We start from the raw sequence: 18,755 nt of genomic DNA on the forward strand, positions 1-18,755 counted from the left end.
ATCGTTTCAGCCATTTACTGTACAATTCAGAATTGAATGAGAGGAGGGCTGACAATCAAATATCGCGCTTCAGAAACGGCCAATCATAGGAAAGCCCGCCCTCCCTTGGTTCCCTCCCCCATAGTGCCAAAACTAAATTTGCGCGCGAGAGCAGAACATCATTCGCGAGAGGCTGTTACGCGCACGCACACACACACACACACACACACACACACACACACACACACACACACACACACACACACACACACACACACACACACACACACACACACACACGCACACGCACACACACTCAGTAAAACATGCATTTATTGATTTGTCAATATGTTCAGTTATTTTGGAATCGTTCTTGTTGTTAAATTTGTGTAGGTTAGGCAGGCAAGGCAGTAGGGTTAAACTGGTTAACAGAGTGTGATTTTTGTTCTCATGCAGAAGACCAGCTATGTTTTCCGTTGTCTGCTTTGACAATTCCGAGGAGGTGGAGGTTGTGCCAACGCAATGGTACAATAATGGGGCGTGCAGGTGGCCCCCCCACAAGGCTGAGGGAGTCAATCGGGCCATAAGGCAGCTGGAAGAGCCCCAGGATACCTGGCCTCTATTTGACAATGCCAGGGTTTTTTTTTCTTCAGGTATGTATACTTAAATAATTAACTGATCAGTCATGATATCAATAAATACAATCCTAAATTTGAGTTCTGTTCAACAGATAACTATCTGGAGTGTCGCCAGAAGCTGCCACTGGCTCAAAACCAAACTGATTTGGCATCAGAGGTCGAAGACCCAACAACAGACCGGAGACCCAAGAGAAAAATCAAGTATGACTTTTATGCTTTAAGTGACTTTTGTTCCAACATATTTGTGCAAAGCCAGTCTCTTTATGAACTCATGTATTTGTCTTTTGTTTTGTCTGTCTCTAATAAAGGCCAAGTAGACACGTCCGATCGGACTTTGAAAGTCAAGACCCCTGCAGTCCTCCAAAGAAACAGGCCTTCCAAATCCTCCCTAAGGCCCCTGCCATCTCTGGACCGTCCAACATCAGGCGCTTCATACTAGCGCAGCCCACGCAAAGTGGGCGTTATGAGGTCCCTGTGAACAACGAGCAGCCTCAGGGTTTTCAGGTAGTCGAATTGAAGAAGTAATTTAATTTGGCTTTTTTAGTGGAGATAATAGATGATAAAATAAGTAAATTGTTGTTCACTAATAAACTAGGCAATCAGAATTGAAAATTAAGTTGAAAGTTGAAATAATAGCAATTCATAATAACAATATATTTTTACGCCCACCTCCAGCACTTAATGACCCTGGGTTCAACCCTTCGCCAAGCAATTAGCACGAGTTATGGTGGAGGTGACATGGCAGAGACAGGGTCAGAGGAGGTGATGGTAGGGACACCTTATCAGGGCCAGTCTGTCAGTCCAGGGACAGGGACTCAGAAGGGAGGCTGTGATCAAATGTGTGGAAGTAAGAATTAATGTGTTACACTCCTCCAGCCTTCGATTGATATATGAGTGATATATATATATATGAGTATATCCTTGGAATAGAATAGATAAATAGACACATACATAAATAAATATGAATGTACATACACAAATACATGCGTTGAGGATTTAAAACTGCCTTTTTATAGTCCTACTAAATGTTTATTTTTTTCTTTTTCAGCTCTTCTGCGTGACCTGTTGGTTAACCAACAAATACTGATGGACCAGCAAAAGACCATGATTCGCATGATCCAAGACCTCCACAGAAACACCCAGGGGGGTCAGAGGATGTCCACCACCTCCAGGCATACTGCCTATTTTCCACTAGGGGATAAACAGGCTCTGGAGGCCCTGGAGGGCGACCTGGCAAGCCAGCGGGACCTTCGTCAGGAATTGGTGAGCTGCTTTTGATTTCCTTTGTTTCCCATACATATAACAATGTGTGGCACTGCGCCACAGAATCAACACTGAGCACCTAATTGATTCCGCTTCTTCTTTTTGCGATATTTAAATATAAATATCGTTCCGTTCATTCATCTCCTCATAGCACTCTTTCTCCCTGACATTCTCGTTCACACACACACCCACACCCACACCCACCCACACACACACACACACACACACACAAGCGCACAAGCGCGGGTAGGCTACACCAAACAGCAGATTCGCCCGCTCCTCCGCTCAACGCGCCTATCAAAGAAAAACCCAAAAGTTTTGTATGATATAGGCTACCGTGCTGAAAAACACCTGGCCAAAATTATTGTTAACTCAGAAAAAACGATGCGATTAATATGAAACACGGCCGTCAGAAGAACCAGGCCTTCAGGACTACTCGTCTCCCCCCCCCCCCCCCCCCCCCCCCCAGTCAGGACTCGGCGTCGTTGTCTCAAGACTTCTGCGCAGGGGGGCGGTATGGGCCTGAAACCCCCGGGCTGAAAAGGGGTCCCACTCCGCCACACTCACCACACATTGCTTTCTGTCTGTGGGAAACATGCAAGGGATAATGCCCGAGGAGGTGTCCATTATCGGGAATTAATGGACGCCTCTGCGTCGGTACGGTTGCGCAAATTAAGACCATTCATTTATATTTTCAAGCGTTTTACAATCCAAATATGACGTTTTTCACAAGCCATAACTTATTTTCCCTGGTAACGCCTGAGGGGTACCTGGAACAACATTATCCTCCCGTAAGGTTCTTAAGCAACGGAAACGTTGTTCACTCCTCCAGTAAGTAGGACCGACCTTAGCTACGACTTGGCAACGGGAGGTATTCTAGTCCGCTCAGCTATAAGCCAGAGAGCTAACGTAATACTCTAGGGTCTAAAGGCTGGTTTATGCTCGGTTACGTAAGCGTAAGCGCAAGCGCAAGAGGCCCTTGCGCGCCCTTGCGCCCCCCTTGCGCGACTTCTCACGTCTTGCGTGCGTCGGGCGATTTTTCTAGACTTGCGTCATTTTTTACGTAAGCTTTTACGCGAGCCGCCCAGCCTGCAAGGCTGTGATTGGTCTGCTGGTCTGGTTACTACTTCCTGTCTGGAGTATCACCCGGCAGGCTCATATACAAAAGCATTAACCTGAAGTGAAGTTAACTTTGCTGCCAACACATTATTTCGTTTTAAAATGTAGAGAGATATGCACATTTATACAACCCCAATGATCAACAACTTCATCACCCCTGTTCCTCTGTCTGTTGCCATCATTCACTGTGTATGGGGAGAACACGATCTGGCACATAAACAAACCAACGACTCCCACAGACAAAGACGTCATTCTCGAGGTCGTCTTCAACGAAAAACTTTCCTCCACATATTACTCCACCTACTGTTCTGGCGGTAAATTGCTTGGCAACACGCGCAACACGCGCAACCTAAAAGGGAGCATGAATTGCTTTGAGTAAATTTTGCGCAACAACGTAACACCAACGCTGAAGCATGCAGCCGCCTTAAGGTGCGGCCACACCAAACGCGTTACTCGCGTTGGATAACGCGAGTAAAGGCCGATTTATGCTCAGTTACGTAAGCGTAAGCGCAAGCGCAAGAGGCCCTTGCGCACCCCTTGCGCGACTTCTCACGTCTTGCGTGCGTCGGGCGATTTTTCTAGACTTGCGTCATTTTTTACGTAAGCTTTTACGCGAGCCGCGCAGCCTGCAAGGCTGTGATTGGTCTGCTCGTCTGCAGCTGGTTGCACCAGCAGAACGTAAGGTCCAACTTAAGGCTGGTTTATGCTCGGTTACGTAAGCGTAAGCGCAAGCACAAGAGGCCCTTGCGCGCCCTTGCGCCCCCCTTGCGCGACTTCTCACGTCTTGCGTGCGTCGGGCGATTTTTCTAGACTTGCGTCATTTTTTACGTAAGCTTTTACGCGAGCCGCCCAGCCTGCAAGGCTGTGATTGGTTTGCTGGTCTGGTTACTACTTCCTGTCTGGAGTATCACCCGGCAGGCTCATATACAAAAGCATTAACCTGAAGTGAAGTTAACTTTGCTGCCAACACATTATGTCGTTTTAAAATGTAGAGAGATATGCACATTTATACAACCCCAATGATCAACAACTTCATCACCCCTGTTCCTCTGTCTGTTGCCATCATTCACTGTGTATGGGGAGAACACGATCTGGCACATAAACAAACCAACGACTCCCACAGACAAAGACGTCATTCTCGAGGTCGTCTTCAACGAAAAACTTTCCTCCACATATTACTCCACCTACTGTTCTGGCGGTAAATTGCTTGGCAACACGCGCAACACGCGCAACCTAAAAGGGAGCATGAATTGCTTTGAGTAAATTTTGCGCAACAACGTAACACCAACGCTGAAGCATGCAGCCGCCTTTACTGCGTTTACGTGCGTAATTACGTGCGTCTGACGCGCGTAAAGGCTGGTTTATGCTCGGTTACGTAAGCGTAAGCGCAAGCGCAAGAGGCCCTTGCGCGCCCTTGCGCCCCCCTTGCGCGACTTCTCACGTCTTGCGTGCGTCGGGTGATTTTTCTAGACTTGCGTCATTTTTTACGTAAGCTTTTACGCGAGCTGCCCAGCCTGCAAGGCTGTGATTGGTTTGCTGGTCTGGTTACTACTTCCTGTCTGGAGTATCACCCGGCAGGCTCATATACAAAAGCATTAACCTGAAGTGAAGTTAACTTTGCTGCCAACACATTATGTCGTTTTAAAATGTAGAGAGATATGCACATTTATACAACCCCAATGATCAACAACTTCATCACCCCTGTTCCTCTGTCTGTTGCCATCATTCACTGTGTATGGGGAGAACACGATCTGGCACATAAACAAACCAACGACTCCCATAGACAAAGACGTCATTCTCGAGGTCGTCTTCAACGAAAAACTTTCCTCCACATATTACTCCACCTACTGTTCTGGCGGTAAATTGCTTGGCAACACGCGCAACACGCGCAACCTAAAAGGGAGCATGAATTGCTTTGAGTAAATTTTGCGCAACAACGTAACACCAACACTGAAGCATGCAGCCGCCTTAACGCCCCTAACGCGACGCTTCATCGCATGTAACGCGTCAACGCGCCTATACCAATGGTTCCCTATGCAAAAATGCCGAATTTTGACGCCCCTAACGCGAGTAACGCGTTTGGTGAGGCCGTACCGTAAAGCATACCGTGTTGTCTGATTACAGTTTACTTCATTTTTCACAATTCGTTTTAACTCTCGTTATAAAGCTGATACGATCGCCAGCTAGCGCATTAATTGAGAACTGTGAACAGACAATATGACGGAACTACTTATCAGGTGTCCATATATCAGGAGTTAATGCACACCCTACAGCAAATCAGAATCGAGTATTCCCCCAGACCGTGGTATAATTAAGGGTAATGCTGAATGATTTATACAAATAATGGTAGGCTACTTTTCTTTTGGATAAATAATGCTACTGGTTCTTGTTTTGTATAGGTTATCACTCTTGGATTGGCAGGGGGAGCTGATGCCAAAGATACTGTGTGGCGCATTTTGAACGAGGCCATCAAAAATGACCTCGCCAAGAACATCTCATGGCGGGGGATGAATGGAAAGATTTCATTTGAAAATCTACACCTGAAGGCAGTAGTGATGGGTAAGCATTTTAACTGTTCATCACTGTTTATCAAAAGCATCCTGTTCTAGTCTCTGATAACTCTTCTCCAAAGACTCCTGCACCAATGCGGATTCTATCAGGCTGAAACCATCAGTCTGAACTGGGCTCAAAGCACTTTTGAAATGTTTCTAGGAGACAACACACAGGGTTAGCCACAGCCTCAGAGCATGCACCTATCTCCCACCTGATGAGATCTATTGGCAATGCTTACAGTTGGAACTTTGCATAGGGAAGATGATTGTAGCATGCATTACAGTATTGCTGTTTAAATCCAGTTATATCTGTTAAAATCACAAACACAAACATTCTTTGTGTATGTCTTCAATTTCAGATGCAGTGAGGCGCAATCCATCCTGCTCAACCGCAACGGATGTGCAGATTGCGGATGCCATTAAGAGATGGTTTTACTGGGCTGGGGATCGGGAGGGAGGGAGGAAAAAACGCCAGCCGGCTCCAAACCAGGAGCAAACTGTTTTGGATTAAATCTAATAAAAATGTACTACTTTAAAATATTTTGTTTCATTATTTGTGCATTATACACATAGAACATAAATTAACAATGTAACTTATGAGTTTTGGGTCAGTTATGGGATCAGTTTGGGTCAGTTATGGGATCACTTTGGGTCAGTTATGGGATCACTTTGGGTCAGTTATGGGATCACTTTGGGTCAGTTAGGGATCACTTTGGGTCAGTTGTGGCTTCTTTTTGGCAAGGTTCTGGGGATTTTGGCCACTCTTTGGGATACTTCTGGCTACATTTTGGTATTCCAAAATTGGTTTTGGCTGGGTTTTGGCCAGTGTTGTTTTTGGCAGGCATTTTAGATTTAGTTTTAGTCTTAGTCTTTTTGACGAAATGCTTCTTAGTTTTAGTCCCATTTTAGTCATTTCTATCTTTGAAAGTTTTAGTCTAGTTTTAGTCTGACGAAAACTCAAAAGGTTTTAGTCTAGTTTTAGTCCGACGAAAACTCGTCCACCAGCCTCTCTCTAGTGTATGAGTGTGTGTGTGTGCCGTGTGCGTGCAGGCGCAGCTGCGCGCGAGCACACGAGCCAGTGTTGCGGGGGGGGGGGGGTGGAAGGGTCTCACGTGACGCGTTTTATCCAATCAGGTTGCTTGGATGCTCCCATTGAAACCCATTCTATTCTACGTGAACAACCTACATGTAAGCCGCTAGAAGCAGTTAAAATCGGAGCGGACTGGAGCGGAGTGAAATCCCCGCTCCGGCCTTTGAATTTAAAACCGCTCTGCGCTCCAACCCGCTCCAACCTATTTCTTCCGCTCCGCTCCACCACCCGCTCCACGCTCCGCTCCGCTCACATGCTCTCACTAACAATTTAGTCTCGTCTAGTTCTCGTCTGACGAAAATGTCTACATTTTTCGTCACATTTTAGTCTTTATATGGCTTTGGTGACGTTCGTCTTAGTCTCATTTTCGTCATGGAAAAAAGGGGTCTGACGACGTCATTTTCGTTTTCGTCTTGCCTGACGAAAACAACACTGGTTTTGGCCTCCTTTTGTTTTTCTTTTGGCACGCCTAATTTGGCCCACATTTGGGCCGTACATCATTCCAAAGCTTTACCAAAATGGCATGCCAGTTTTGGCCCAAAATACTTTTGCTATCTCATTCTGTCAACGTGCAAATCGTTTGATGCAAATCTATCCTTGTTAAACGTTGCGCGGTGGCCTGGAGGAACACACGACTCTTTCATCATGCAGAACAGCTCTGTTGGTGTGAGTCTCCAAGAAGGCGCTGTGGAAGATGGCTGGCTCATTGGTGAGTATTAGGCTACAACATGTTTAAAATACTATTGCTGGGTTGTGTACAGTTGTTTAAAAAAGTATCATCATTAGGTGATCAAGGTTACCCGCTGAAGCCATGGCTAATGACCCCCTTAACCAACCCGAGGACCAAGCAGGAAGTATAACCGGCGTATAACCGGGCCCATGCGCGCACGAGGAGCACCGTTGAGCGCGAAATGTGTTCGGAAATTGTTCCTTAAATTTAGCTGGCATATTCTCTGAAATAACGTCCCTGTGTGGCCAAACAGACAATTTCCCTAGAATTTCAAACATATAGTCCACCCGGGAGTTTATCAAAGTGCTGGCACTTTGTACTTGAAGCGGAATGCCAAATCTTTGTGGTCCCAATTTTGTCTAAATTTCATCAGTGTCAGTAACAATTGACTGCGCAGCGTAAGTTTTGAGATCTCATTATCAATCTTTTTATATGTCAGTGGAATGTGTGTTTGTGGTGCATCTGGGTCAGTTGGAATGGAAAACAAATAACACAAGACATTAAACTGGTCATAGGTAAAATCTGTGCAGTATTTGAAATAATCAGGCACATGGCTTATGTTCAATATCTCAGGGTTTAAGTCTGTGCACTTCTGAAGGTGGAGTTCCCTGTCCTTTTCCTCAAGCTTAACCCTCAGACTAATTATCTCCTGCTTTTGTGCAGTTAATGCATCCTGAAGAGTTCTAAATTCCTCTTGGTTGGCTTCACGGCTTGGTTACAGACTCAGTTCCTCTTGGTTGTCGAGATCTTCTGTTAATGACAAAAATAAAGAGAAATTATTAATGTTTATTATTTTCTTATGTTTTACAGCTTCCTCTCATTGACCCTTCAGGACCATCATCTACTTCATCTACTTCATATAACCTCCCAGATTTCCCTCTGCCAGCACAGCCCTCAAATTATTGTTTTGTGCTGTCTGAGAAAGACATGTGTATGTAGTCTAGATGTCTTAGCAATCACACTATCCCAGTCTGAAGCCCTAGAAAGAGAGACCAGACAACAAGATGCAAATAAAACCTGGCATCTTGCAAGGGCTCCACGACTCACATCAAGTGTATTTAAGTGTATTTGTTCTAGGAGGGCCGACTTCGGTGCTTTGGCTGTTAGGCTCAAGGCCACCTCAGGTAAGCAGACCAAGGCAATGAGGCGAGGGGTAGAACTTGAGCCCGAGGCAGCGCAGAAGTATACAGTAATAACAGGCAATCTAGTTTCCCCTGTCGGCTTTGTGGTTAATCCCAATGCTCCACACCTCGGCACATCCCCAGATAGGAGGGTCAAAGATGGTACAAGCTTTGGCCTTCTTGAAATAAAATGTCCATCAAAGAGCAGCTGCCAAGACTGTCCCTATCTCCAAAAACAGTGGTAGATGGTAGTCAAAGGTTAAAGGAGACCCACGCCACTATCAGATAATAGGGCAGCTGGGACTTACAGGCATGCCTTGGTGTGACTTTTTTGTGATGTGTGAGGAGGACTACCATTTACAGAGGATACATTTTGATGTGGAAAAGTGGTGTAACATTAAAAACAATCTAGATTTGTTTTTCTTTAGTTTCTTCCTCCCCATTTAAATTTACCGCTGTTGTTGGTCAAGTCACACTGTAGTGATGTGTCCTCGTGGAGAATGAGGTGTTTGTTTCCGGCTGGTCACACCTGATTCTGTAAACAATCAGTTGAACACAGGTTTAGTTTAGTTACTTGATTACACAGTTGTTTTCTTGAGGTTATGATCATTTTATTTCAATAATTAATAAATACATTTCATATGTATGAAGTATGCATGCTGTATTGTGTAATAATTTCACTACCTAATAAAGAACATGGTTTTAAACCGATGTGAGAGCGTCTCATAAGTGACTAGTGAACCTGTAAGTTTGCGTACCTTTTCCGTGGAGACCTCCGGCAACCCCCCTGATGCTCCCGCGTACGAACTGTCCCCGGGAGAGCAGCAATGGGATTGGGGAAGTCGTGTGTCGGCTGTCCATTAACAAAATGATAAAAAATATTGAACAGTATGTCAAAGCGAGCCTGCATCTTGTCTCTTATCATTTCATTTTACGTTAAAATGTACGCATTCTAAACAAAGAACCGTAATCATTTGCAAGCAATACTGAGATTAGTTAACTATCCGCTAGCTTAATTACATTATGAGGTGACCATATTTCTGAGATAAAATCCGGGGACATTATCAGTTCAGACATGTAAACACCTGCAAAACAGTGTAATGTTTTAATCTTTGTAAGCGAAAAACGGGGACTATCTGGTCACCTTATTACATTAGCTTGTCCTCATGTTGGACACTTAACAAAGTGCCAAAATACATTCAACAGTATCTTATAGTCTCTTTTTACGTTACAATATATGCATTGTGAACAAAGGACCGTAATTATATTCAAGCAATACTGAGATGATTTAGCTCACTTGATAACTTGATAACTTTAGCTTGTTCTTACCTTGGAGCAAATGTAAGTGTTCTTGGTTATTGTCGAGACATTCATCTGCGATTGGGGCCCACACTTTTTGATCCACTCACGGCATTTCTCGTATTGAGTTTTGGGTTTCGAGAATGGAAAACAAACAACACCACCCTCCAAACTCTTTGGGTATCGGCTGTCCGTTTTGCACAACCCATAGGCACAGTGCTTCGGCATTTTCACTTAGCCCAAAAGTTTGTCAGGTCCTCGGCGCTTAGTTACCGTTGCTAAACTACGATTGGCCTAGGGCGGTTTTTGGGCGTGGCTTAGCGAAGGGTCAATTCACCCGAAGGCGGTGTCATGCCAAATTTGTACCGGCTGCCAAATTTGTACCGGGCGCGTCATCCATACGTAATCCACTCCAAATCTGCCTGGCAACAGATGATCGCTTCGTCCGTTGCCTGGCAACGGACGATCGCGTCGAATGACGTGAACATTCGCAAACCTTCTATCTAGCGATCCGTTATCTGTATTGTGCTATTTCGTCCTTGACCTGCTTTTACATGCGATGAAGCGTCGCGTTAGGGGCGTTACGCGCGTCAGACGCACGTAATTACGCACGTAAACGCAGTAACGCGCCCAACGCGCCAACGCCCGGAGTTCAGAAATCTGAACTTTCAACGCTCCAACGCGTGACGCTTGGCCGCGAAAGCCAATCAGCGTTGAGCTTGACCCGACGTCACTGGCAGAGAGTAGTGAGCTTGGACAGAAGCATACGGCCGACATCTTTCTTTATTCTGGGTGGAAATAGTAACATAGTTACGCTATTAAATGCGTTTATGGAAACATTTTTAGCGAGAAATGTGCATTTTACTTTCATAATGTTCGCTCGGTGAATGTGAAGGATGTTTGGTTTGATAGTTATGACGAAGAGGGAACGCTCCGTTCACTTGCATGGACAGAGTCTCTGGATGCTAAGCAACCTCAATGTCTTGGCGGACTATTTCTCTGCTGATCAACACTACGAATGCTGGAAACACACCAGACACACCATGTGAAGTTATTTAAACCGATTATTGTTATTTATATCAGAGATTATTTAATCTAACCCGATCTTCACCCTGCTACCCTTTGGCAGGCGCTACCGGGCCACCACAGTCCGCACCTCCAGACTGCAGAACAGTTTCATCCCCAGGGCCATCACAGAACTTAATAATCACACTACACTCCTACCCTCCACCCAGCACAACTGCACTTTTGTTAGTGGTTGCACAAACAAATTTCGTTGTGTATCCAATGCACAATGACAAATTAGTCAATTCTATTCTATTCTAAACTCTTCACCCAAACACGGCGGCGTTTGGGTTTCCTACCTCGGACTCCAGCGCAGCCACGGGCCCGACAACTATCTTTATTCTGGGTGGAAATAGTAACATAGTTACGCCATTAAATGCGTTTATGGAAACATTTTTAGCGAGAAATGTGCATTTTACTTTCATAATGTTCGCTCGGTGAATGTGAAGGCTGTTTGGTTTGATAGTTATGACGAAGAGGGAACGCTCAGTTCACTTGCATGAACATGGACTCATCTAGCTGCGTTGGCGCGTTGACGCGTTGGAAGCGTTGAACCGAGTAACCACCCCACAATGATCAAGCGTCAGGTTAAGGCCGATTTATGCTCAGTTACGTAAGCGTACGCGCAAGAGGCCCTTGCGCGCCCCTTGCGCGACTTCTCACGTCTTGCGTGCGTCGGGCGATTTTTCTAGACATGCGTCATTTTTTACATAAGCTTTTACGCGAGCCGCGCAGCCTGCAAGGCTGTGATTGGTCTGCTGGTCTGGTTACTACTTCCTGTCTGGAGTATCACATTTCCTGTTTTCATACCGCCATTTTTAAAAGCCAGAAGGCAAGGAAGACCCGGCAGGCTCATATACAAAAGCATTAACGTGAAGTGAAGTTAACTTTGCTGCCAACACATTATGTCGTTTTAAAATGTAGAGAGATATGCACATTTATACAACCCCAATGATCAACAACTTCATCACCCCTGTTCCTGTCTGTTGCCATCATTCACTGTGTATGGGGAGAACACGATCTGGCACATAAACAAACCAACGACTCCCACAGACAAAGACGTCATTCTCGAGGTCGTCTTCAACGAAAAACTTTACTCCACATATTACTCCACCTACTGTTCTGGCGGTAAATTGCTTGGCAACACGCGCAACCTAAAAGGGAGCATGAATTGCTTTGAGTAAATTTTGCGCAACAACGTAACACCAACGCTGAAGCATGCAGCCGCCTTCACTCTTCGACGCGCATGAAAACCAGCCGCGTAGTTATGAGGGAGGACGTCCTCACACCGATCTTCCTCGTCGTCATCGTCCTCAGCGTCCTCCGGTTCAAGCAATGCCACCCCAGCCTTAGCTGCAATGTTGTGCAACATAGCCGTCACACATATCACGGCGCATGACTTGGCCGGCGAAAACTGGAGCCCTCCGCCTGACCTGTGAAGGCATCTAAAGCGCAACTTCCACCTCCCGATCGTGCGCTCAACGATGCACCGGGCCAGACGGTGGGCTTCGTTGTATTCCTCATCAATACATACCTTACCCTATTTCCGGAGGGGCTTTTATAGCCAATCAAATTATCAATCAAGGAAACCCTTATGCGGAATCAGATTAAGTCGGCTCTCTTTGCTGCGCAAAGCATGTTTCAGAAATCAGCCCATAAAGATAAATGTAGTTGTCACACAAGCTATTTTTAATTTTTTGTCATATGGAATTATTTCAGGGGGGAAAATGCCGTGAAACGCACAGTGCATTCAGGATTAGGACTGATATATGTCGGTTTCAGCCTAATCAATTGTGTTTTAATGTCTTTAGCATTCATATAATTGCAGTCTATTTTTTTCGTAGGCTACTCTGCTGTTGTCCTTGATGGGGATATATTTTAACCCTTTTTAACACAATTTTCCTGCGACATTCCTGCTTCTCCCCCTCCTACGGAGCCCATTTCAGCACCGTGTCAGTAGACAGTTACAATCCTACGACGTCGTGAGTGCAGCGAATGCGCGTTCACGTTAAGAGGAGTTTCGGGAAACGCTCCAAAGAAATTATCGATGGATCGCAAGATCCATCGGGAGAATGATCGTACGAGCGAAGATCCATCGTTATCGGGAAACGGGGCCCAGAACGCATGGAGTCAGCCTATGTCCACCGACATACTCCATATTTACATGTATGTAAACAGTATACTATGTATATATTTTATATTCTTATTTTGTGTGTGTGTGTGTGTGTGTGTGTGTGTGTGTGTGTGTGTGTGTGTGTGTGTGTGTGTGTGTGTGTGTGTGTGTGTGTGTGTGTGTGTGTGTGTGTGTGTGTGTGGGGGGGGGGGGGGGGGGGGGGGGGGGGGGTTGTGTTTAATCTGGGTATACCAGGTATACCAGGCCTCTCTTGAGGCTCTTCTGCCCGTTCGGTTGCTTCACTTATCTCCACTTCAACTGTTGTTGTCCACCAGGTAACTAATGACGTCACCGCCTTTATTAATTCCCATTGGTCGAGCGGGTCCGCCTCCGCCCTCCCCTCGAGTCCCGCCGGTTCAAACCTTCAGGAGACCAGACGACCATCCTCCACGCTCAGCATGGGGGCGTTGGGACTGCTGCTGCTGCTGGGGCTCCTCTCCGGGGGGTCTGCAGGTAGGACCCTTCAGAGCGTCTCGGTCCGAACTATATATAGACCCGGAACTAGAACTATAGTTGTCCCGAAGCAGTGCTTAGTTTCGCTGTCCTTCCTGTGGATATGAAACTGCGTTTGTGTACAATCTCAAACTCGAACAACTAATCCACAGGATGATTAATCATTCACTTGTTCCGATATTTAAACCAAATTTTCAGAAACCAGTTTGCGTTTTGTTTCAAGTGCGTTTCATTTTGGGTTCAAACTGAGAAAACGAGACTAAACCGGATGATGATGTTAGTTTATCAGAACCACTTTCATACTGTTCGACCCTACTCATTTTAATTCTATATCAATTCATATCATAATATTTATATATGAGTAAATATTGCCTCCCAGGTCAGTGAAGTGTTAATAATAATGTTTATTTCAGTTATTCATATCTTATACTACTTAAGGAAACTGGCTCATTAATATGTTTGCTTGATCAACAGAAGACACATTTGATCTCACTATAAATCATTCCTGGATCAGAAATCCTTGAACGTAAAAATGTATTTATTAAAATGGTGGATTATGGAATATATAGTTCTAAGAATGAAACAGTTAGTAACATTTACATTTACATTGAGGGCGTTTAGCAGACGCAGTCATCCAAAGAACATTAGTCATCAGAAAGAGGAACAACAATATATCACTGTGGGTACAGTGAGGATGTTCATAGAACCAAGTGCCAAGCACTAACAATCACCAGGTTAACCCATTCCCCCTATACAACACAGATAGCTAGGTTAACCCATTCCCCTATACTACACAGATAGCTAGGTTAACCCATTCCCCCTATACAACACAGATAGCTAGGTTAACCCATTCCCCACATACAACACAGATAGCTAGGTTAACCCATTCAGTGTTTCCCCCAGTAAATGTCTCAGTCAAGGTGGTAAGCAGTCGGTGGTGTTGTTGGCGCGGCGCAACTTCGCGCCAACAACACAAAAAATTTTGGGGGTATTTTGCTCAAAGATGCCAGTACGCATGAATGAAATAAACGACTGTTTATTTCCATATAAATAAACAACAGTAGGTACAAATGTTGTGCAAACATGCAGACACTACAAAATAAAATTAAAGAAAAGTGCAAATTAAATACAAATAATGGACAATACACTTAACTTTTGTATGCAAATTCAACTATTTACAGTTCCTTTTTTGGATCTTATTTGCGGCACAGCTGACAAGAGGCATCAGTGCATGCAATTCTGCGTGGCTGTGCAAAGAACAGTTCCAGCGCCCTGCTGTAATTGAACTTTTTTTTTTTTTTCAATACATTGGTAGTCAAGGCGGGGCCCTAGTCTTGTTAAGGCGGCCGCCTTAACAAGATAGTGCTGGGGGAAACCCTGCCATTCCCCCTATACAACACAGATAGCTAGGTTAACCCATTCCCCCTATACCACACAGATAGCTAGGTTAACCCATTCCCCCTATACGACACAGATAACTAGGTTAACCCATTCCCCGTATACAACACAGACAGCTAGGTTAACCCATTCCCTGTATACAACACAGATAGCTAGGTTAACCCATTCCCCGTATACAACACAGATAGCTAGGTTAACCCATTCCCTGTATACAACACAGACAGCTAGGTTAACCCATTCCTGGTGGAGGATTCAAACAAAGCTGTTTTTATTGTTTTAGACAAAGTGTTTCACTGTAACCTGAAGAGATGTCAATACAGTTAAACCCATAGACAGGGGGTGGAGCCACATGCTGGGGGGGGGTCTGTCTGTCTGTCTCTCAAGTGATGTGCAGCATCAACCTGTCTGTCTGTCTGTCCACAGTGATTCACTCTCTGAGGTTTTTCTACACGGCGTCGTCTGGCCTCTCATCCTTCCCAGAGTATGTATCTGTTGGGATGGTGGATGAGGTTCAATTTGTTCACTATGACAGTGTCAGTAAGAGAGCTGTACCCAAACAGACCTGGATGGACCAGCTCACCAGAGACCGCCCAGACTACTGGGAGTGGGAGACTGATAGAGAGCTGCGTAACCAGCAGGTCTTCAAGGTCGACGTAGAGAATGCTAAGAAGCACTTCAACCACACGGGAGGCATGTTCATTCATCACACACAAAAATGTACTGTAACTAAGCACGCACGCATGCGTGTCCATGACAACCAACACACTAGGGGTTCAACGGATCACATGATCACTCACGGTTCGGATCGTGTCACGGTTTTTGAGTCACGGGTCGGATCATTTTCGGATCAACAACAACAATAAGATAACAAGACAAATGTGACTTTAAATAAAACCGTCAAACGTGTAAAAACAAAATAGAGTGAACAATTAGGTAATAATCCTGCTTCCTTTAAGAATAGTCAATATTTTAAAAAAAATGCAATCTGAGGCATTATTCCTTCTTCTTTTTAACATGGATAGTAAATAATCCGTAACCCTGGATTTACAACTTTAAATTCAGGATGTCTGCATTGCCTGGGAAGAGTTTAGAGTTCATATTCGACGGTACAAGTATGGTAGCGAAATACAGTTTCTGTCATTTGGCATTTTGTAAATCCATTGATTTCTGTTGGAAGACTCAGGGTGCACTCACACTAGGCCATCTGGCCGTGGCCGTGGCCGTTTTCACACCTAACCGTGCTCAAATCTGCCCGTGTGAGTGTGGCCAGTCTGGCCAGGCCAGGCCAAATTGGCCACTTGGGAGAGGTGTGCTGCTACGGCACGGGCCGCTACGGTACAGATGCTAATGAGCCGACACGCGCACACGCACGGCTACGCAACCTGAGCTGGATGACGTATAGTCCATGCGATGACCACGGACATAATAAAGGCGACAAGCCTTCTTTCCCATTAAACGGTAAACATATTTACAAATAAGCAACAGACTCAGCAAAGTGCGAACTGTGTTCTCTGTGTTGTTGTCCATTGTTGTTAGAACTCTGACTGCCGGCAGACTTTATTATGGTCCATGCAGCGGACGCTTGGTGATGACGTGTTACTTACGACGTGATGACGTATGTACAAGAGCCTACCGTGGCCAGGCCACAGTTGTGACGGCCACCGGCCACGTCCAGATTGCCTAGTGTGAGTGCACCCTCATTGCTCATTGTAAGGGGGGTTGGTTGTAGTCTTTTCGCTCGGTTCTAGCCCTACTGTTGATACGGAGAACCGAGCGAAAAGACTACAACCATACATAAACATTCGTGCTTCCGGTTCCTGTTTCCGTTTCAATGGGATTTACAGAACGCCAAATAAAACAAGACAGAAACTGTATTTCGATACGATACTTGATGATGTTTTAAATTCCGGAATTGATCACGTGAACGCACCACTTTTTTTTTATAGACAGACAGTTAACCTTCAGACAGACAGACAGTTAACCTCTCTCTCTCTCTCTCTCTCTCTCTCTCTCTCTCTCTCTCTCTCTCTCTCTCTCTCTCTCTCTCTCTCTCTCTCTCAGGTGCCCACATTGTTCAGGTGATGTATGGCTGTGAGTGGGATGATGAGGATGATACTACTGATGGTTTTGAGCAGCATGCCTACGATGGAGAGGACTTCCTAGCATTGAACCTGAAGACCCTGACTTGGGTCGCTCCAGTACGTCAGGCTGTCCCCATCAAACTGAGATGGGATCAGGATAGAGCTGGTAATCAATACAGGAAGAACTTCCTCACCAAGGAGTGTGTTGATTGGCTGAAGAAGCTACTGGCCTATGGGAAGAGCACTCTGCAGAGAACAGGTAGAGTCACATGACCTGTTGGGCGTGGCCGACGCAGTAGTTATTGAACTGTTAACCCGCAAACTTGGGTTATGTTTATAGGCATACTATAGAGATCATGAAAATAGCTGATTTAACGGTAGTCCGGGCGTGTGCAGAAACTGAACCGCGCTGTACTGTCACTGTTACACTGCGCATAGAGAGCAAAAAGTAGCTGAGACGGTAGAGGGGTTAGAAACCATCAATAAAAAATAGGCTATTTATTTCAGGTACCCTATTTTTGCACCAAAAAGATTTGAAAACCATGAAAGTTTAAAATCAAAAAGATTTATTTTTATCTCTCTCTCTCTCTCTCTCTCTCTCTCTCTCTCTCTCTCTCTCTCTCTCTCTCTCTCTCTCTCTCTCTCTCCCCCCCTCCCCCCCCCCCCCCCCCCTCTCTCTCCAGAGCGTCCGCGGGTGTCTCTGCTCCAGAGGAGCCCCTCCTCCCCAGTGGTGTGCCATGCTACAGGCTTCTTCCCTGACAGGGTGGTGGTGTTCTGGAGGAGAGACGGCCAGGAGCTCGATGAGCAGGTGGACCCCGGGGAGGTCCTCCCCAACCACGACGGGACCTTCCAGGTCAGCGTGGACCTGGACCTCACGGCCGTCCCACAGAAGGACTGGGGGAGGTACGAGTGTGTGGTCCAGCTGAAAGGCATCAAGAACATCTCAACCCCCCTGGACCCCGCCCTCATCAGGACCAACGGGGGTAAGACTGGTGTTGGAGGGGATTGAGGTGGTGGATTGTGGGTAAATGAGTTCCATGAATAGGGCTAGGCTCAGATCAGTCCCTGAGTGACCCTGAGCTCCAGAACACATTTTAGAGGAATAGTTACACTGACGTTGTGTAGCATCACGTGACTGTAGACATGGGGTTCAATGATGGAGGGATGTACAGGGGAGGGGCTCTGTCCAACATCATTTAATTGGGTTTTTGGTGAGAAACATGAGTAATACTGTCTTACTCATACAGTTGTACATTGCTCTAATAATTTTAGTATATATAATTAAAACTACTGATGTCAATATTTATTAGGAATTACACATTTAATTTAAAATACAATTATTTATTTCCTAAATATTTTCCTCATCACTAAAAATGTGTCGTATTTCCACCAATTAATAGAAAAGTATCGATAGTGGCACCGATAAAGACTTGGATCGTTAAGGAGTATCGAAAATGGTATCGATATCAATAAATATTTATGATCCCCATCCCTAACTGTCACTCTGCATCCACAGACCGTGACTGACCTCTAGTGGAGGAGATGAGAGCAGAGGAAGACGGGGCGGAGGGCCGTAGCACCAACTTCTGGGCCCTGTATACAAGAGGCACTGATGCCCCCCCCCCCCCGAATTCCCCCTACTAGCCAGGGGTAGGATGGGCCTACAACTGGGGTACAGTATTATGTATAAATGTTGCTGTTTGAGATATTGCTTTATAATATACAGTTGGTTTATAAAGTAACTAATGTACTGTAACTGATATTTACTGATGTGATTATACAACTTTTGCTGTT

The 18,755-nt window shown here is 45.4% G+C and overlaps 2 protein-coding genes across 2 annotated transcripts; both read left to right on the forward strand.

The window, feature by feature from the left end:
- Positions 1-250: 250 nt before the first annotated feature.
- Positions 251-6,062, forward strand: LOC130387909 (uncharacterized). The gene is made up of 7 exons (XM_056597202.1): positions 251-632; positions 710-818; positions 926-1,121; positions 1,293-1,464; positions 1,666-1,880; positions 5,399-5,558; positions 5,911-6,062. Exons 1-7 carry the CDS (start codon positions 446-448, stop codon positions 6,060-6,062), a joined length of 1,191 nt encoding a protein of 396 aa, XP_056453177.1. The 5' UTR covers positions 251-445.
- Positions 6,063-13,390: 7,328 nt separating this feature from the next.
- Positions 13,391-18,755, forward strand: LOC130388374 (major histocompatibility complex class I-related gene protein-like). Its single transcript, XM_056597845.1, has 5 exons — positions 13,391-13,482; positions 15,304-15,570; positions 16,942-17,220; positions 17,645-17,944; positions 18,478-18,755. Exons 1-5 carry the CDS (start codon positions 13,428-13,430, stop codon positions 18,486-18,488), a joined length of 912 nt encoding a protein of 303 aa, XP_056453820.1. The 5' UTR covers positions 13,391-13,427; the 3' UTR covers positions 18,489-18,755.

The sequence above is a fragment of the Gadus chalcogrammus genome, chromosome 8 (assembly GCF_026213295.1).
Source record: "Gadus chalcogrammus isolate NIFS_2021 chromosome 8, NIFS_Gcha_1.0, whole genome shotgun sequence".
NCBI lineage: Eukaryota > Metazoa > Chordata > Actinopteri > Gadiformes > Gadidae > Gadus > Gadus chalcogrammus.

Coding starts and splice junctions, on each gene's coding strand:
- LOC130387909 (XM_056597202.1), top strand. CDS start 446: ATGTTTTCCGTTGTCTGCTTTGACAATTCCGAGGAGGTGGAGGTTGTG. Junction 819..925: donor AGACCCAAGAGAAAAATCAA/GTATGACTTTTA, acceptor TCTCTAATAAAG/GCCAAGTAGACACGTCCGAT. Junction 1,465..1,665: donor CTGTGATCAAATGTGTGGAA/GTAAGAATTAAT, acceptor TTTCTTTTTCAG/CTCTTCTGCGTGACCTGTTG.
- LOC130388374 (XM_056597845.1), top strand. CDS start 13,428: ATGGGGGCGTTGGGACTGCTGCTGCTGCTGGGGCTCCTCTCCGGGGGG. Junction 13,483..15,303: donor CCTCTCCGGGGGGTCTGCAG/GTAGGACCCTTC, acceptor GTCTGTCCACAG/TGATTCACTCTCTGAGGTTT. Junction 17,221..17,644: donor GAGCACTCTGCAGAGAACAG/GTAGAGTCACAT, acceptor CTCTCTCTCCAG/AGCGTCCGCGGGTGTCTCTG.